The sequence below is a fragment of the Arachis stenosperma genome, chromosome 2 (assembly GCF_014773155.1).
Source record: "Arachis stenosperma cultivar V10309 chromosome 2, arast.V10309.gnm1.PFL2, whole genome shotgun sequence".
NCBI classification, from domain to species: Eukaryota; Viridiplantae; Streptophyta; class Magnoliopsida; order Fabales; family Fabaceae; genus Arachis; species Arachis stenosperma.
The window spans coordinates 120992549-121012232 of NC_080378.1; the positions used below are offsets into that span (position 1 = coordinate 120992549).

The 19684-nt window shown below is 31.5% G+C and overlaps 4 protein-coding genes across 7 annotated transcripts; 2 read left to right on the forward strand and 2 right to left on the reverse strand.

Annotated features, from left to right (window-relative positions):
- Window positions 1-109: 109 nt before the first annotated feature.
- On the forward strand, window positions 110-2141 carry LOC130962225 (pentatricopeptide repeat-containing protein At2g22410, mitochondrial-like). The gene has a single exon (XM_057888373.1). The coding sequence runs from the start codon at window positions 162-164 to the stop codon at window positions 2097-2099; it is 1938 nt and encodes a 645-aa protein (XP_057744356.1). The 5' UTR covers window positions 110-161; the 3' UTR covers window positions 2100-2141.
- Window positions 2142-2299: 158 nt separating this feature from the next.
- On the reverse strand, window positions 2300-4298 carry LOC130961816 (uncharacterized). The gene is made up of 6 exons (XM_057887836.1): window positions 3775-4298; window positions 3564-3661; window positions 3299-3370; window positions 3076-3200; window positions 2866-2938; window positions 2300-2700 (listed from the first exon to the last, which is right to left on the reverse strand). Exons 1-6 carry the CDS (start codon window positions 4079-4081, stop codon window positions 2596-2598), a joined length of 780 nt encoding a protein of 259 aa, XP_057743819.1. The 5' UTR covers window positions 4082-4298; the 3' UTR covers window positions 2300-2595.
- A 240-nt stretch (window positions 4299-4538) lies between these two features.
- On the reverse strand, window positions 4539-9175 carry LOC130957790 (protein PTST homolog 3, chloroplastic). Of its 4 annotated transcripts, none has more exons than XM_057884636.1 (13): window positions 8846-9175; window positions 8607-8735; window positions 8126-8271; window positions 7329-8042; window positions 6988-7153; window positions 6825-6885; window positions 6683-6733; window positions 6476-6529; window positions 5907-6026; window positions 5508-5632; window positions 5218-5269; window positions 4945-5086; window positions 4539-4848 (listed from the first exon to the last, which is right to left on the reverse strand). In XM_057884636.1, exons 1-12 carry the CDS (start codon window positions 9016-9018, stop codon window positions 4988-4990), a joined length of 1890 nt encoding a protein of 629 aa, XP_057740619.1. In that variant the 5' UTR covers window positions 9019-9175; the 3' UTR covers window positions 4539-4848; window positions 4945-4987. The 4 variants fall into 4 exon arrangements, with proteins under 4 accessions (XP_057740619.1, XP_057740627.1, XP_057740635.1 ...); XM_057884644.1 differs by having other exon boundaries at window positions 4539-4861; XM_057884652.1 differs by having other exon boundaries at window positions 7329-7934; window positions 8846-9174.
- Window positions 9176-13506: 4331 nt separating this feature from the next.
- LOC130961870 (transcription factor RAX2) lies at window positions 13507-16717 on the forward strand. Its single transcript, XM_057887907.1, has 3 exons — window positions 13507-13751; window positions 14338-14467; window positions 15954-16717. Exons 1-3 carry the CDS (start codon window positions 13616-13618, stop codon window positions 16663-16665), a joined length of 978 nt encoding a protein of 325 aa, XP_057743890.1. The 5' UTR covers window positions 13507-13615; the 3' UTR covers window positions 16666-16717.
- The last annotated feature ends 2967 nt before the right edge of the window (window positions 16718-19684 follow it).

Consider the following 19684-nt stretch of genomic DNA (forward strand, 5'->3'; position numbering starts at 1 on the left):
AAAATGGTTGATAACACGCATCTCTTAACTAAGCGAATCTCTCAAATAAATAAACATAAAAACAATGTTTTCCTATGTAAACTTTATATTTTAACATATTCATATTTTCATTGTTGAGTTAGATGTTTGCGAATGCTGGTAAGAATTGAAGAGGCATTTGTATGAACATGAAGAGGCAGCTATTAACAAACCAATCCCTCAAAATAAAAGCCTTGTTATCATCATGCAAAACCATGCAACAAGGACTCCAAATCCATGCCTACATTATCCTCAATGGCTGCCACCACAACATCCTTGTCCAAACATCACTTATCTCTTTCTTTGCTTCCTTAAACTCCCCGAGCTCGTTGCACCATTGTCGCCTTGTCTTCTCCCAAGTTACCACCCCGGACACCTTTCTATGGAATGCTATGATCAAAGCTCACTCTTATAGCCACACCCCACAATACACCATCACTCTCTACAGGTCTATGCTCAATGCTCCTGCTTCCCCTGATAGTTTCACTTACCCTTTTGTGATCAAGTCGTGTGCGCGTCTGTTGAGTCCCAAACTTGGTTTCCAGGTTCAATGCCATGTAATGAAAAATGGGTGTGTTTCGGATATCTTTGTTGTGAATGCTTTGCTGCATATGTATTGTGTTTTGCAAGAAACCCCTTATGCGTGCAGGGTGTTTGATGAAAGTCCTGTGAGAGATATTGTTTCGTACAACACTATGATGAGTGGATTTGTGCAGGCGGGTCGCGCAGGATGTGTGTTTCGGGTTTTCAGGGAGATGGGGGTTTTCGGAATTGAGGTTGATGAGTACACAATTGTTGCTTTGCTTTCTGTTTGTAATTTGTTGGAAAATTTCAAAATAGGGAAGCAGGTGCATTGCTTGGCATGCAAGAAAATGTGTTCCAATGATGTGGTGATGAATGCACTGGTTGATATGTATGCGAGATGTGGGTGCTTGGATATGGCTGAGAGAGTTATGAAGAGTGGGGTGAGGAGCGGTAATAGTGTTGTTGCGGCTTGGACATCCGTGGTGAGTGCCTATGCACGCCGTGGCGAGGTTGAGGTTGCTAGAAGATTGTTCAACCAAATGGATGATCGAGATTTGGTTTCTTGGACAGCAATGATCAATGGCTACTCTAATGCTGGGTATTTCCAAGAGGCGTTGGATCTATTTGTGCAGTTGGAGGATTTGGGAATTAAACCAGATGTGGTTGCTGTGGTTGCTGCTCTTTCTGCGTGTGCGCGACTAGGTGCACTTGATATGGGAAGAAGGATCCACTGCCGTTATGCTGGCAAGAATTGGCCCGATTCTCAAAACGGGGGATTCATTGCTGCGGTTGTTGATATGTATGCCAAGTGTGGAAGCATAGACACTGCATTGGATATATTCAACAAAACAAGTGATAGTTTGAAAACTACTTTGCTCTATAATTCCATTATCTCTGGTCTTGCTCATCATGGCCATGGTGAATATGCTTTAACTTTGTTCAAAGAAATGAAGTTATTGGGTCTAAAACCAGATGAGGTCACATTTGTAGCACTTTTGTGTGCTTTTGGCCATAATGGTCTAGTTGATGATGGCTTGAACCTCTTTGAATCCATGCTGAGTGTTTATGGTATCAACCCTCAAATGGAGCATTATGGCTGTATGGTTGATCTTCTTGGAAGAGCTGGTCATTTGAACGAAGCGTATGGTTTAATTTTGAACATGCCTTTCAAGGCCAATGCTGTGATTTGGAGAGCATTCTTAAGTGCTTGCAAGTTACATGGAGATGTGGAGTTGGCAAAAATTGCAGCACAAGAGCTTCTTAAGATGGAGCATGATCATGGCGCGCGTTATGTAATGCTCTCGAACATGCTAGCCGACACAGCGCAGCATGAAGAAGCTGCAAGTGTGAGAAAAGAAATTGATGAAGTTGGAATTCAGAAACCACCTGGCTGGAGCTATGTAGAAATGAATGAAGGTCTTCACAAGTTTGTGGCAGGTGACAAGTCTCATCCAGAAGCTAAAGCCACCGAGTTGATGCTTAGGGATATCAACATGGGCCTAAAATCTTTTGGGCAGGTCATAAATGTATCAAAAATGGTGTTTGATATAGATTAACTTTTTGAGGAACAGATGGATTGTTACCCTCTTCTTTGACATTATATGAGAAGGTTAATTCGGTTATTGATTGAGCTTCATGAAACACTCATCAGATTCTGCAAACTAACATAGCTTCAACTTCTATTGAAATAATGTCAATATTTGCACATTAAATCTATCATTTATAACAATAAACAAAAGTTGCTAAGGTTTTCAATTTCTTTTTCTTTCTTCTCTAATAACTGAATAAGAGCTCAACATTTGAAACAAGTACAACTTGGAAGAAATAGTGCAGATATTACAACACCCTATATTAAGTAATGAGGGGCAAAAATTATATGTGTGCCGTTTTATTTTCCACAAACATATAATAGAAGAGCACATAAAATCCTGATAGTCATTCTTCTCAATTGTAATTGAGAAAACCTTAGCCCCCCCAAAAAATAATAATACAAAAAGAATGTACACCAAAAGGAAAACTTCAAATAACAATACATGTTGGAAGAAGTTGTAATCAATAACTGAGGCCTAATTGAAGTCCAAGGGCAGCATGAATAAGAAAAAGAGTCATGATGCCACTTCCCAAGATACCATGAACATTCCTTAGTCCAGGATTTCCCTGCAATTACTCAATGAATTAAACGTATAAGTGCTGAAAAGTGTAAAAACAAGGGAAGCTGTTTCTAAAATCAATGAAAAATGGGAAAGCAACGCAAATCCCGAGGGGGGGGGGGGGAGAGAGAGGAAATCAATACAGTTCAAGCTCAGAGGAAATAAGCATCACCTCAAAGAGTGAAGGCAATATGGTTTGTACTGTCAACAAAGTAAGGCCTATAGCACCTGTAACAGCATGAGGACTGCAAACAAAGGTAACAACATTAACAAGTGCAAAATCAGATTGTTGTTTTTTCCAAATGAAAAATGCATAAAGACATGGAATTTAACCAGCAATCTTCAACTTAAGGATTAAGATACAATAATGGTTGTTGACTACCTCTCAAAAATGGGTTTATCTGATGTGAGTAGAGATGTTACTCCCCCGGTAGCACCAAGAGCAAAGAAGAAAAACATACCAGCTAAAAGCTTTGGATGCAAGTCCTTGGCCTTAGCCTTTTCTTCCTAAAAACATTCAACATAAAAACTATAAATACAAAGCTAATTGCGGTTTAGATAGTGCTATCCAATGAAAAATTGTAAAATTGGAGAGAACATCATACCACATCATCAGAATATTTAATGCGAAAACCAAGATAAGTACCATAGCCACCCATAGCAAAGAGCACAACTGCCTGCAAGTAACCATATAGTTAAAACTATTGTAAAATGGTGTGTTTGGATAATTTTTTTTTCAAGAAACACATAAGAGGAGACAAACAAATGCATCCTGAAATTAAATGGTGGATATGTTAATTCATAACCAAATTCTATAATAACAAGAATTATTTTACAATGTGTATATATATAGTGGGGAAGTTAGTGTACCATGTTGCCAGGGTGACCCCAATGCACAAGCCAATCTGGAAGGTTCCATGATTTGACAAGCTGAACAAATGGCCCAAATGTAGAACTCACAGCTCCAGCTATAAACATTAACACAATTTTTAAACTTATAAAAAAGAGTTGAACTTTTTCCATATCCAAATTCAAAGTTGACAATTTTGAATTAAGAATGAGAGGGGATTGAAGTAAGTACCTCCGGGTAGAAGAGCAGCTGCAAACAGTAGTGGCAATGGAGAAAAGGAATGTAAGATAGTTTCACTCTTCTCTTCCAATTCTTCTTCTTCTTCTCCTTCTGCTTCAGCTCCATTATGGATTATGGAAAAGTCGTCTTTTGTCACAAAACACTTGTGGGGGCGAAGCAGAGGTCTTGTTGCAAAAAGGTGAGAAGAATGAGTAGTTGGAAGGTGAAGGTGTGGTAGTTGAGGAGAACAGTGGAATAAAGGAGGTGAAACCAACATAGGATGGAGACCAACAATAGAAGAAGCAGTAACCATGGCCATGTCTTCTAGAAACAAAGGGATGAGAACAGAACAAGGAGGAGATTCTTGTACTGTGCGTTGTTAAGTGAATTTGGTGACACTGGAAAAGCTCAAAGGGGAAAGATAGATAGAGAGACAAGAGTGGAAAGGTGTGGAAAGAGACACGCTTTTTTATGTAAACAACACCTTTCCACGTGGTTTCAACACGCTCCCCTCCTTTTGGGCTTTCATATCAACAACATGCCAGAAAAATATACCCATATTGAAGTGTTTTATACTGTTACTTGAATGGCAATTATTTAGCTAAATTCGTTCTTGTATGAAACGAAGTCTAGGTATCAAGAACAGAGATCATATGTTAAATTTACAGAGCTCGGCAAAATTAACTTTTTTAACCTCTTTTCGTGGGTGGTTTTAAAGACTTAAAAAAAAAAAAAACATAACTGAAGGAAAAGTAGGATTAAAAAGAAAAGGAAGCTACATTTTCTTCTAATTGATTGATAGTCTGATACAATGACGATGGCGCATAAAATTGGAGCTAAGACTCTTCCAAACTAAACCTAGTTCCTAAGAAATTCATGCATAGTCCGCGATGATGTGATGTCTTAATCTTTCTAATAGACCTAAAGTGAATGTACAAACTGCGTTTAGCTAGTATGTATTAAGATACACGATCAAAATTCTCTGCTCATTCTTGCATGCTTGTCAGTTGTGTCCCCCTTTTGTCCATATTGCTGTCAGTGATTGTTCAGAAATTCACAGCAAACAGTGTCTTGATTTTATGTACCCTACAACAGTCCACTATAATGTGTTAGGGCACTACCAATTTCAGAAACAACTGCAGTATTAAAGTTCAGACACGTATATACATGTCTTGATCGTACTTTTTTGTATATACATGTAGCTTTTGTGACCAGCTAAAATGCTTCATATATCTACTCTTAGAATGTTGTTGCATATGTGACCTCTTGATACAGACTCCCGTTGAGGATCTAATCTCCAGTGGCCATCAACAACAAATTTTATCTGCAACAAAAAATAGGTTATGTAACGATAAATATGGTACTATCAAGAAATGCTCCTCCTAGAAGTAATGCAACTAACCCTGATGTGAATAAAAAGACAGATGTCAAAACACTAGTAGATGATGCACTCACCTCATACACGCCAGGATAAAGCCACAGCGTTGTTGACCAAAAACGTATTTTCCTGCATATTATACAATGAGCAGCACATATAAATACATTTTAGAAACAGTTTAATGATGTTATAATATATTGTTATAGGATGAAGGTATGCAAATCAACAAACTATGCAATCAACAAGAAAATTATTATTGGATGACAGAAAATAAATCGGTAATTGGGGTTAATAGTAACTAGTTGAACATTCTAATTTAGAATTGAGCATTAGCACAAGACATATGTATCACTGAAATCTTTAGAACCTTGATCCACCATAGTCTGAGGCACTAGCCAACAGGTCAGGATCCAGTTTGATTCGGTGATGCCAACCATTGAAGCTACCAGCAACCTCCACAACCTCAGCATCGCAACAGAACTCGAGCTGAACCTGGAAATATAATGGAAAACAGTGCCAAAAGGTACATAAATTTTAATTACACCAATACTGGGGATCCAGTGGTCTTATGTTGTGCTCCTTAAGACTTTGTTTACAACCATGAGTTTAGGGAACAATTATAATTTCCCAGTTAATACTCTCCAATTTTCTAATATTATTCATGGTGAACACTGTTAACATGTACAAGCTAAATAGTACACCAAGAGGAGACGAGATGCTCCAAATATTTGTATATTAAAAATCATGAACCGCGCAGATGCAATACCTCTTTGAGACCCGTAAGACTTTCTTCAGCATCGTGTAACTCTGCATCTTTTTCAGATATAACTTTTTTGGCTTTGTCAATTTCTGCCTCTGCCTTGGTTTGTAGGACAGACAAAGCAAGCTGAAAGCAAAAGTAACATGCTGCTGAGTGAGTAATGGATACAGTAACACCTAAAAATTGAAGAGAGTGGTGCAGAAATCTAGAAATCACTTGTATTATCAATATTTCCCTTCCACTTAAAAAGTAGATCTGGGAAACATGATTTGTTTTACATCCATATGATAATAAGTTCCACACATAGTTCAGCTGCTTAGCAAGCTAAGATCTTGTTAGTACTTCAACAAAACAAGAGGTAGAATCTAGAATGTTGTCAGATTTGAGATACACAACTTGGCCTGATGTAAACTTAATTTCAAACCCATTAAGAAACAACTTTTTTTTGCTAGAAGAAAATAATAATAATACTTCAATGTGATAGTAACAGAAGCCCAGCCAAAGAACAAGCTTGATCCAAACTTAAAAGAGGAAAACATATCTTTTAGCATGGTTCTCGGAAATAGCTCATCTACCTTTTCCTTCACGATCTGTTCCTTCAGCCGAAACAGCTCCAACTCCTTCTGATACTATGCAATGGAAAACGAAAAGAAAAAATAACATGGTAAGTTATAGCTACAACTAATCTTAAGCATATTTTTTTTTGGGGGGGGAGGGGGAGGGGGATAGAACTCCCAAGACATATACAAATGTAAACTATAAAACAAGTTTACAATTACTACCAGCATGAACTTGAGATAGTTTATCTCGCTTTGATTTGGCACGTTTGAAACCTGTGTGGCAAACATATGGAAGAAAACAAGTGAGACTACAAAAGGCTGGCAATCAATAAAGAATTCATAAACACTGTAGGAGCAAAAAGACCTCAGCATCCAAATCTTCATCAGAATTTGTAGTTAGATCCACATGCTGCATCTGCTCATCCCTATGTATAATTGCATGCAAGGGAACAAAAGGGCTTAAATAAAATGTAAAAGCCAGTTAACTTCCCACAATCCTAGTTGGCAATGAGCATCCATATACTAACCCAAAGAGCTGATTTGATGTTCCAGATGGAACAACATGCTGGGATGTCAATGAGCTCCCATTATGTGCCATGGAATTATTGTCTTCAGGTGGAAGGATACCTAGGGGCATATCAACAGCAGCTTCTGCTCCAATATTCACTTTATTTTCCTGGGAATCATACCCATCTGAAATAGCAGAGATGTGATATAAGAATCAAACAAGAAGACTCGCATTGTCCAAATTCAACAAAAGAATATTGTTCATAAAATTTGTACTGAAGATAGAAATGATTCTTCAACTTAATTGGTCCAATATAAACTAACACTGATGACCAAGATATAACCTCCACATTAGAATTACCTTCAACTGGATCTAAATCTCCATTCTGAATAAAATTTGCAACCTTTTCCTCCAAAGACAAGTTGGCCAAAGAGTCTACATTTATGGAATTGCTCCCAGCAGAATGAGCTGAATCACCTTGGTTCTCAACAGATAGGTTTTCCATAGTGGAAACTTCAAAGAATGAGCGAACATCTTCAGCAGTATTGTTATTGCTGTCATCTAAAGCTTCTAATTCACACGTGTACTCTTCAGCGTCAACAGTCTCGGAATCATTAAATGAACTACTGTAATGGTTTTCCATGGAAAGAACTGGGGAGGGTAAGTTTGTGTCTCCAACTGTTTTTCCCACTAAACTCTGCTCACTCTCCGAATTTTCAGAATACTCTGACCCAAATGGTTGTTCACCAGAAATTTCTAAAGGCATGATGGAACTTTGATTACTGAAGTTAGCAGAAAGGCCTTCCCTTGAACTACTGAAATCATTATCTGCAACAGCCACTTCAGTGTGGTAGAAATAACCCTCCTCTACAGGGTCGACCACTTCAATGTGATCTGTCAGCTCACTGATGCCATTATCCATCATTGGATTTGCAGAGGATCCTACAGGGGTGGAAGTACATTCATCTAAAGTTTTAGTCGAATCAATGTCCAAACTACCAGAATTATTCCGGAAATAAACTTCAGTTGATGGCGTTACATCATCAACCAAATTGTCCACATTCCCATTCTGACCTTTAAATTGTATTATATATCAAGTCATCAATTATGATTAAGGAAAGAGTCAATTCAATTCACAAAGAAGAAATGTAATTGACCTGTCAAAAGACCTCGGCAATCATCTGCAGAATCCGGTCTCTCATCGAAAGAGGTTTCAGAATCAAGATTGGCATTGAATGAACTCGTGAGAAGCTCCTCAATTTGTTTATGTCCCCTCCGTCTGACAATGTTTGCCAGGTCGTTCCTATAAACACAACGGCTCGAAAACTTATACAAAAGAAAACCAAAAACACTAAAGTCGATGCATCAAAAGCTAATGAACAATAGTAATCAAGTTAATCTGTAACCTTACTAGATCTCAACCAATTTGACTAGCAAGCCTAATTAAGTCTAACATATAATCTAAACTAAGGGTGCAGAAGCGCAACATAGCAACATGCAAGATGACATTTCTATAATAGTGACAGTTAAGCAACTGAGTACTGAAAATTTCAGCTGGTGAGTTCATTCTTGAGTTCCTGTTGTTGTTCTTTTTCAAGAAGTTAGAAAAAGAAAAGAGAAGAATATATATTCGGTAACCTTCCGTGGCGGAGTAGCTCCTTGGTGGAGGGAACATGGTGGTGCGGAAGGCCAACGGAGGCGAGGAACTCTCGGATATCGTTGCAGATCTCGGCGTCGGTTTTGAGCCTCCGACTTCTCCTGCGAGTCCTGAAAGAAAGAAAGAAAAAAAGAAAGAAAGAAGAATTGAATCGATAAGAAAGCTAATCTTGTTGAGTAATTGTCACCGAAAGCATGAATAAAGAAAATTAGAAAGAAACCTTGTGGTTTTAGTGTTGTGGTTCGTAGTAGCAGAAACCGAAGAAGAAGAAGAAGCGTGAAGGTGAAAGTGTGCAGTTGAGGAATGATGAAGTAGGTGAAGGTTGTTAGAAGAAGAAGAAGAAGAAGAAGAAGAAGAAGGAATTAAGGAAGGGAAGAAGGGAAGTGTGGCCATTACTAATGAGTTCTGAGTTCTGAGTTGAACAAGAAACGGACACACAACGGATGAAGAAGATGATGATGAATCACACTTCACACACACACTACTTTTTTCTATTTATTTACATTACTGCCACTGTGCCTGTTCTTATCAATCATCATCATTCTTTTGTCCAGGTTTCATACACTTCGTTACTCTTGCACCTCAACACATATAACAGATGCCATTATTTTTGTTTTATTCTTATACATTTTTATTTTGGGTCCAATAAAATGTAATTTTGGCATTATTTTGGTCTATTACGACTAATATTCTACGGCTACATTTAGCTTGATATATCAATATTCAAGCATATTATATATATATATATATATATATATATATATATATATATATATATATACACACAACACCAATAGTCAAATTAATCATTATAAAATATATATTAAAAATAAATTAAATAATATACCTTCTTATTCACAAATATATGATAATTAAATTTTATTTATATATAATATTTTTATTAATTTTTTATAGAATAAATTAACGACAAAACAAAATTAAGAGAAAGACTTCTGAAGTTTTTATTAAATTTTTTTTTTTGGACGTGACACCTTTTTGTTTGTATTGTATCCCATGAAGACTTTACCTATTGGGCTTGTTAGGCTCAACACTTGATTTTGGGCCTAACCCAAATAAATAGGTTTAGGGTAGGTTCATTTCTACACTATGGCCCATGACCAAAAATATTTTCACAATATGGCCCAACTTTAATATGCATTACTTATAATCCAGCACAAAAGAAATCTTCATGGCCCAAGAAGTTAATAAAATTCCCAAAAGCATATGTTTGATAGAAAAAAAAATGTGTTTAGGAAGATTCTCAAACTCAGAGCTTTTTACATGAAATGATATGTTAAAATATAAAACTATCTAACTAATGCTTTAGACTCTCTAGTAGTGACATATACTAAAATATAAGCTCATTCATTATTCATATAATTTATTTATCTAATAATTGCTTAAAGTGTTGGAAGAGATGAATAAAATTATAAAACTAATAACACGCTTAGAATTATATATGCTTAAATTCAGAATCTTGTTTGCAACACGCCCCCACCTTAAGGCAATAATAATATGCACCATCAAAAATAACTTTTGATTCGTGGTTCCTCTTTTTATTTTTTATTTTTTCAAATTATTATGAATGAAGAATCCAATATAACACATTAACACAATGGAGAAAAACACCTAGAGATTGTTGTGATGATAAGATACTACTTTTCTGATCCAAGACTCGTGAACCTACTTTTTTTGTGTGGGTCAATTAGTGCTTTATTCTATGCATTTCCATTCAGAATAATTTATTGTATGCATTTTCCTTCATCTAAAACGAGCAATTTCAGTGGTTCTTCCCTTTAGTTGAGTATATGTAAAGTAGCAATAATGTTTTGTTGATTTGAGAGTTTGTTTTTTCCAAAATAAAATAGAGTTTGAGTATTCTTGTAAATGTATTTAAAAAACCAGTGAATTTTACGTATAAAATTATCGATGAAACTTGATCAAATTATTAGGTTAAAAAATAATGAAATTTCCTGTAATTCTATATATATTGAAAAATCATTTTTTATTCAAAGTAAATTAGTTTTTAATCACTACGGTTTAAAATCGCTGCCATATAATTTGACGCAAAATATTTGAACAACGACAGTTATATCAGTAGTTTCTGTAAATCACTACAAAAATTAATATTAGCTAAAATTTGTTAATATTAGCTAACTAAAAATTAGTTCCTTATACTTTCTCATATAATTTAATTTTGAGTGATATTCTAAAATCTAAATTCATCTCTTGTTCTTATATGGATATCTGGAGGGAGAGCTCAGTCTCTGGGAATCGACGCCGAATTGTTATCTTCGATGTCGACCTTTGAGCTTTATGGTAATCCGAGCTTTACTCCGAGAAAAAGTCCAATCGCGTAGAGCTTTAAGCAAGAAACAAAGGGGGAGTGTACCTGCAAAGGCACTCCAAAGTTTAAGTCAGTATTGAGAATTCAATGTCCTTTAGAATAGAAGATCATACCTTTTTGTAAGTAAAAATGTACAAGTCGGTTATGCTTCTTCTTTATTGCCTGTATTAAAGAACAATGATGAGGATGAAACGTTAAGTTGGACGTTTCATGTTTAGAAAGTAGTCCGTTAAGCCGAATTGTAACGTAGAATACCAATTAATAGCGTAACGCCAAATTATGATGCATTCTCCTAAATTATGACTCATAAAGCTGAATTTAATATTTGTAACGACGGGATCATCTCTAATCAATAATTTTGTTTTAGAAAAATTATTCACTAACAAATAAAATTGTCAAATTGATCACTTATCTTTTGGATAAACTAAACTTTAATATTATTTAAAGTGTGTCAAATTTGTGGTTAATTTTTCTGCAAAAAGTTAATATGGTTGAGGATTAAATTGTTTTAAATTTAAAAAAAATTGCACTAATTTACCATTTTATTTGGAGTATTATTCATAAATTTTTTCTTCTAAGTTGAACTTTCTAAAACAATCTGCAAGTATCACATGTTCTTGATCGGAAAATATCGTTGAAAATGAATCGTACACATGTTGAGGTATAAAAATATTATTTATACATTAAAATTAACTATTAAAATTAATTATAATATATTTATTTATAAATATATATATTATTTAATTTTTTTAATATATTTTTTATATTTTAATATATATTTTATACTAATAATTAATTTTAGTCTACAAATACTATAGTAACTAAGTATATAACCTAGTCAAAATGAAGTTGATGTTTTAGTCGAAAATTGAAAAATCATAAAAGAAACTCCAACTTAAGATTTTCAACTTGAGGCATTAATAACACCACGTCGGTTATATAAACTTTGACTTACGATTTGGGAGAATTTCAAATAAGATGATAGATGACTAATCATTCATGTATGTAGAGGTTAATATTTGAAAGGTCGGTGTTCCTAAAATGAAAACCTAAGATTTAACAATAGTATCAAAATATTATATATCACAATGATTGAAAAATAATGCCTAAAATGAACATCTTATAATATAATTAATTGGCCTCGACTCGATAATAGTGGAGAATGCTCTTATAAAGTTGTATAAAATATTTTTTTTAAAAATGTTTACGTGTTTTATTATATTATTGGACATTTTAATGAATCGATTTTTTTAAATTTTTTAACTAATTAGAATAAAACCAATTTTTTATAATAATAATCAATATTTTAAAAATTAGACAAATTGACCGATCTAATCGATTCAACTAAAAATCGACGTAAAAAATAGTTCGATCTACTTTCTAAAACCCACCCTCAACACCCACTCCATTCCCAATTTGTGAATCACTATCACTATCTCCTTGAACTCTGAACTCAAGATCAAACTCACTCAACCAAAATTCTAAGTTTTTTCCTAGTGCGATACTGTCGCCATCTGTGTTGTCGGTGCTTCTGTTTTTTCTTGTTCTGATTTATTAAAAAATAGCTTATTAACCAGTTTAATAAAAATATCCAATCATATTATAATACGTGTACACGTCTTTAAAAAAAAAAAAAAGACATTTTTTATGTCTTTATGTAATAAGCCTCCATAATAGTATTACAAGAGTAAGATATCATAAAGTAGCTATTTATTACTAACTACATCAAAATAGAGATGACATTAAATTGTGATAGTAAATTGAATACTATAAGATGAATAATATAATATAATGTTGAAAAATGAAAATACATTTTGCCTTATTTAATGGCAATTTGTCAATACGTTGAAAATGTGTAGCATTATTAATTACTGTACCATCATTTCCAACGAGTTCTATATTCTATGAAAGTTAAAACTTGGAAGCAGACTTTGGATACTTTTAGGTGCAATAGAAGGTTAGACTTCCCTTCCAAAAGGGCCCCTATATTTATTTTTATATATATATCTTGATAACATGTGTCTATTATATTTTATTAAAAATTTATGGAAAAAAATAATTTTTTATATTTTTAATGTATTGAATATACTAAAAAGATTAAAAGATTTAATTTATATTATTAGGCTATTAAAATATGTTTTTAGAATATAAAATAATTGAAAACCCTAACTTGACTTCTTAATTATTATCTTTTTTAATTTTTAAATAAAGAGCATTTTTTTATTTTTATCTTTTTATTTTTTAGAAAAATTACATATGTATTTAGATTTTCTACTGAACTCTTAATCATTACTCTTATATAAAATAGTGATATCAATTATTCACATTGACTTATGCTGTACATATATTTTCTATGAATAACTATTTTAACTTTTTTTCCTTGTTGGTGAACCACCTTTCAAAGTTTTGTCCGATTATATATCTTACTAATTAAAATAATATTATATATTAAAGACCTAATTAATACACCTATCTAATTAATAAATATATATAGCTCTACTACTCATTAATCCATTATTTCTAGATGACAAGATAGCCTTTGTACTTTTCTCAAGGTTTTCATCAAAATCATATGTGTTTAAGAGAATTTGATATGAGAGTCTCAAAATTAAATTAAAGCAAAAATAATCTAGAAGAGAAGAGATGGGAAGAGCTCCATGTTGTGACAAGGCAAATGTAAAGAAAGGTCCATGGAGTCCTGAAGAAGATGCAAAGCTCAAGGAATACATTGACAAACATGGAACTGGAGGAAACTGGATTGCTCTTCCACAAAAAGCTGGTAATTAATTAAGATCTCAAGTTAATTAACTCATAAACATTTATAAGTTACTAGTTTAATTTAGATCTCATATATTGAATTTTTGAATTATTGAGATTTAGTATTTAAATTTACTTAAAATTATATGAGTTTCGGTTAGCTTAATTAGTTTTTCTTTTACTAATTATACTTATTTTAAAAGCTTAATTAACTTAATATTTTTAATATGTTTTTTTACAAACTCTTCTTTAGTGGACTTGAAGTGTGATTGTATATTTTTATTTGTTTTATGTTGAATTTCTTTCTTTTTTTAGATATTAAAAATCAAATTCTAAAGTTTTTTGTTATAAAAATTTTAATAACATATCATAAAATTATTTATTAAAAAAACTGAGCTAATAAAAAATATGCATAAATTATTATATCTCTATCTTTTACTAATAAGTAGTGTGTGAACAAATAAGTCATAATAGTAATATTAATCTCTTTAATTTACAAGGTTCTTAATTAGTTTTATATTTTACTTGTATATTATTCTTTTTTCTTGTATTTTTAATTAGATATATATATGTGAATATATAATCAATTTAATTATGTGTTGTTGTAGGTTTGAAAAGATGTGGGAAAAGTTGTAGACTTAGATGGCTTAATTATCTTAGACCCAATATTAAGCATGGAGAGTTTTCTGAAGATGAAGATAGAATGATCTGCTATCTCTTTGCCAGTATTGGAAGCAGGTATATATATTATTATTCTCCATTAGTCCACTTAATGTTTCCACTTCCATATATATATATACTAATAACTACCTTAGATTTTAGACATACACTTCTATAAATTAAATAATCATGCATCATATAGTTTCAATTCAAGAAAGGACAAAAATTTTCTAGAAATTAAAAGTAACAACAAAAGCTAATAGTCAATAAAATTATAATAATAAAATTGCACATATAAACATTTTAAAAATTATTCCTTCAAAATCTAATAAAGATTATATACAATTACACATATACAATTCTTTTTAAAATAATGGTTTTTTGACTACCTTTCTTTTTAAATAGGATCAAATAAAAAAATATTTTAGAGAGTGAAATTGGTTTGTATTTTAATTCTACTTGTACAATATATAACTTAGCAATTAAGATTCACTACTGCTTAAGTATTTAATCCAAGTTGATCTTAATATATGTTATATAACAAATTTATTAGACAAGATAGTTTTGTGATATTAGAGTTTAGATGTATTACAAGTCTCATATTTTTTAAAAATAATATTTTTTATATAACTTATAAGTATGAAATATTTTTTATCTCATAATAAGTTAATTTTTAGGGTTGAGTTAGATTCACTCAATCTCATTATTTTTAAGAATTTGGTTATAATTAACTTTTTTTTTATAAAATTTTATATTTTATTCATCACGCTTTAAACATAATACTTGACCTATGAAAAAAAATTTATTAATTTTTAAACTTTTTTTTTGAAATTATTCTAGTCAAAATCACAAATTGCTAATTTTATAAGGAAAAAAACAACTTTTAATTAAAATATATGAATTTGAATCCTCTAAATTTTAAATTTATACTTTAGAGGGTAAAGTATGATCTTTTATTTTTGAATGGTTTCTCTCTCATCTTTATTATTAGTCCCACCTATAAAATAAGTGGTGAGAAATCACACTTTACTCTCTAGAGTGAAATTCAAACTTTAGAGAATCCAAATCCTATAATAAGTGATTACTCACTCAAAAATGTTTCTATATAAAGTCGATAATTGAAATAGTTAGATAATTTAACATATTTGACTAATCTGTTTAGCATAAATATATATTTACGTATTAGTTATTATCATCTTTATATAAACATATTTTCATATGATTCATTTTCATATTATTAGATCTAAATTTAACTAGCAACGAATTAAAAAGTACATGTATATGTATTTTGGATTTGGATTCTCTAAAGTTTGAATTTCACTCTAGAAAGTAAAGTGTGATTTCTCACCACTTATTTTATAGGTGTGACTAATAATAAAGATGAGAGAGAAACCATTCAAAAATAAAAGATCATACTTTACCCTCTAAAGTATAAATTTAAAATTTAGAGGATTCAAATTCCCTATTATAAGTTCTGTATTTTGGTAAGTTATATGTTTCTTATCTTGAGACTCATTGCATTGACACAAAAACAAATGCTAATACAAATACAATGCAAGTGCAGATGGTCAATAATAGCATCTCAGTTGCCAGGAAGGACAGACAATGACATCAAGAACTATTGGAATACCAAGCTTAAGAAAAAGATGATGCCAATTATGATGGACCCTTTAACAATGAACAATAATAATAATAAGCCTCATCCCCAAATTACCCTTTTGTCCATCCTCCAAAATTCATCATCAACACAACAACATTCTCCTTCTCCTCCATCTCCTCCACCATTCATATCAAACACAACCGCCACTAATAATAATAATGACACTTATTATTTCTACCACCCTCATGAGTCCATTATTTCTTACTCATCATCAAGTGATCTTATCATCAATGCCAATAATAGTTCTTCTACTTCTTCTGATTCTATCATCTTTCAATCTCAACAACAAGAATCTTATATGGATAATAACACCATTGATCATCAGAATTATCACCAAGAACCAGCTGAACAACTTGGATATTGTGGTGATGATTATTACTATGATTATGGTACCTTTGTGGACCATATAGTTGCAAATAATAATCATAATAATTACCACTATAGTGGGGTAGAAGATGCACAAAAGTTTATGCATTTTAATGGTGGCAGGGGTAATGTGGGGACAGAGAAACAAAGTAGTACCTTGTTGGAAGAAAATCCATTGGATAATTATGGAATAGATGAGACTAAAAAGCTTGTATTAAGCAACAATAACCTTTTGTTTGATCACAACTAGACACAGGAAAGGATCATGCATGTATTATTGATAATGTTGGAGAAACTATATTATTGCATATATTATATTATATTATATTATATTATATTATATTATATTCATTACTACTAATTGAGTCTTACTATAATAGATGTTGAAAGTGTAAGTGACTAAGTGAAATGTACATGACATGAAGAACCATGAAAAAAATGCATAAACTAAAGTACATCGAATTACATTAATATTTATGTTAATTTGAGTGTCAAAATCACTCTATATCATCATGTAACTAAGGTAATCAAACCCACAATTTAATCCACAAAGATGTTTCCAAATGAAGTTATTAGAAAGTAAAGTTAGAAGCTCCATAAAATTGAGAGTAGATGTCTAATTCTATCTTTGTCTATTTTTATGAAGGATAAAATAATTTTTATCCAAAAAAGAGGGACATTTTAGATTTTAATTTTTTTATTTTGGAACAATACAATTTTTTTGTTAGAAAATCTATTAAATAGTAACAAAAATTAATTTTGTGGAAAGTTTTATTTGTAATTTGCGAGGGGTTTTAAACTTCTAAAAACTATTAATAAGTTTATTTTAAAAAAAAATTTCACCGAGTAATGGTTAAGTGACGTTGTTGAAAATGATGTCGCAAGAAAAAAAATTAATTATAGTACAAATGCTTCTAAAGGAAAAGATAACATCCAAAAGGAACTAAAATATGAGAACATTAATGTTGATGATGTTAATATTGGTAATGATAGTGGTCAATGAGATAACAATAATGATAAAGTATGGTTACACAAAAAAATATAGTAAAAATAAAAATAATAATGCTGAAGATAAAGAAGGTGGTGGTAGTAATGATTATGATTATATTGTTAAAATTTTTTTTGTGTGAGTTTGAATAAAACCTCCCACAAATATAATTATTGTTATTATTTAACTAATTTTTTAATAGGGGTCATATTGACTCAATAAAAATGTTGAGAATCGAAGTGTTTTTTTTTTTACAAAAATTACCTTATCTTACGACAGAAACCGAATTGAATCTTTATTCTAAAATGTTCACATTCGCCTCAAATATTAATTAATTATTTTATTATTCATGGCATTAATTACCTATAAGAATTTTATTTATGGTGCAAATTCATATCTGCCATACAAATTCATACCTTCTCTCGGAAAATAAAAATGACACTGTTATCTAATATCAAGAGAAACATAGCGTCAATTGAAAAGAAAAGAGAAGATAACGTTGAATCTTGAAACTCTGATAGAAAGATAATTATCAATAATCACTAAGTACAATTTTAGTCCCTAAGGTAAGGGCTGAAAATTTTTTTTATCCTAAGCCTTTTTTATTTATAAAATTATCCTTAAAATTTAACTTAATTTTAAAATCGTCATTTTTACTAAATTTTTTTATTTTTATTCCAAAAATACTCCTAACTAAAAAAATAAAGAAAACGTTGAATAAGGGGGAAAGAGGGAAGGAAATCACATTAGGGGAGGGTGGGAATTGGTTCGGGGAAGGGAAGGGGAAGGACCACCGTCGCTGCTACGCGCCGCCTCCACTGCTCTTCTCCCTTCACGCTAATCCCAGAACAACCACGACCCTCTCCCTCCTTCTCTCCCTGTTTAAATCAATATTGATTTAAAGTAAACCGTTTCTAAATCTCTTCATTTCTCATTACTAGCACAATCATAACCGATAAACAGCTAATAATGTACATGTTCCTGTGTGGAAGTGAACTCCGAGGTATAATTCATTCTGTTGATACTTTGAACTTACTTTTCTTAGGAGTGAGAGGAAGGAGTGAGAGGAAGGAACATCGTCTTCTTGTAAGGATAGGACGGTGGCGTTGGGCATCTGTAAAGAGACTCTAACGCTCAAGTTAGTAAGAGTAAAAGATAAATATGAATTATTCGGAATGAATAACGTACCTCTTTTATGTCAAGAGTAGATATATTTATAGAATTGTTGTGATAACTGCTCTTTAGTGAACTGTTACTTAGTGGGTCTAATTATGTGATAACTGCTCTTTAATGAGCTTGTTTAAAAAGATTTATGGAGAAATTCTTGTGTCCATCTGAGTTGGTATGTAGTTATTTTGATTGTATGGGATAAGTCCATTAAAAAAGAAAAACACGTACTATTTACGTACTCTTAAGTAGTGTTTATTTATTTTTAACTAGATCTCAATTTATAATTTGACCTGAGACGAAGTATAACAAACTAACGGAATAGTACATAATGCTTATAAAAAAATAAGCCTAAGAAAAAAAAAGAGATAAATAATTCTATCAAAGTTATCCTTTCAAAAAAATAGAGAAATTTCCCACAAGTATGATAGATCTAATGGAGTAGGAATTTGGTGCAAATCCGAAAATAACTTGCAATCGTGGTATTTCATGTATACGTTCCTATATTATGGGTTACCTACAACAATGAAAATATTTTTAATAGAACTATAAAACACTATAATCAAAACACGCACAAATACACTCATATAAAAAAGAGTACTAAAAAAAAGTACAAAAAGAATACTAACAAATTATAGTAAAAAGAGTATTAAATTTTAATACATAAATTTAAATTTTTTTTAAAAAAATTATAGTTAAAGAATGTTAAAATAATATAAATTTATGTTTTTTAGTAATTTTACATGATGTAATTCAAACATTTATTTTATTATAATTTATTTTGATACAAAATTACTAAATATAAATAATGTTAATATCAATTTATTTTTTATCAAAATAAATTTGTAAAATCAATTTTATACAAATTTTCGTCTACAAATTTTAATGTAAACATATAATTATTTATTTAAGATATATAGATTTATTCTTACAAATAATAACTGTATTACAATCTGTTATTAAAGATAATTAAAGATAAATACAAAGAAGATTGAAAACAATAATAAATTTTAGCAATGAATTTGAAAAACAGTTTATCCAAAGGTATGAAGCAGCCTTTGGACCGTGTAAATGCCAACAAAGATTGCATTACTTCCGATTTCAATTTGACTCT

What these genes read in the sequence shown, in the direction of transcription:
- LOC130962225 (XM_057888373.1), top strand. Translation starts at nt 162, where the DNA reads ATGAACATGAAGAGGCAGCTATTAACAAACCAATCCCTCAAAATAAAA.
- LOC130961816 (XM_057887836.1), bottom strand. Translation starts at nt 4,081, where the DNA reads ATGGCCATGGTTACTGCTTCTTCTATTGTTGGTCTCCATCCTATGTTG. An exon ending in GGGGTCACCCTGGCAACATG is followed by an intron (nt 3,371 to 3,563) that starts GTACACTAACTT and finishes GGTTACTTGCAG; the next exon opens with GCAGTTGTGCTCTTTGCTAT. An exon ending in TTAAATATTCTGATGATGTG is followed by an intron (nt 3,201 to 3,298) that starts GTATGATGTTCT and finishes GAATGTTTTTAG; the next exon opens with GAAGAAAAGGCTAAGGCCAA.
- LOC130957790 (XM_057884636.1), bottom strand. Translation starts at nt 9,018, where the DNA reads ATGGCCACACTTCCCTTCTTCCCTTCCTTAATTCCTTCTTCTTCTTCT. An exon ending in CACAACACTAAAACCACAAG is followed by an intron (nt 8,736 to 8,845) that starts GTTTCTTTCTAA and finishes TCTTTCTTTCAG; the next exon opens with GACTCGCAGGAGAAGTCGGA. An exon ending in TCAGACTATGGTGGATCAAG is followed by an intron (nt 5,270 to 5,507) that starts GTTCTAAAGATT and finishes TATAATATGCAG; the next exon opens with GAAAATACGTTTTTGGTCAA.
- LOC130961870 (XM_057887907.1), top strand. Translation starts at nt 13,616, where the DNA reads ATGGGAAGAGCTCCATGTTGTGACAAGGCAAATGTAAAGAAAGGTCCA. An exon ending in TGCTCTTCCACAAAAAGCTG is followed by an intron (nt 13,752 to 14,337) that starts GTAATTAATTAA and finishes GTGTTGTTGTAG; the next exon opens with GTTTGAAAAGATGTGGGAAA. An exon ending in TTTGCCAGTATTGGAAGCAG is followed by an intron (nt 14,468 to 15,953) that starts GTATATATATTA and finishes ATGCAAGTGCAG; the next exon opens with ATGGTCAATAATAGCATCTC.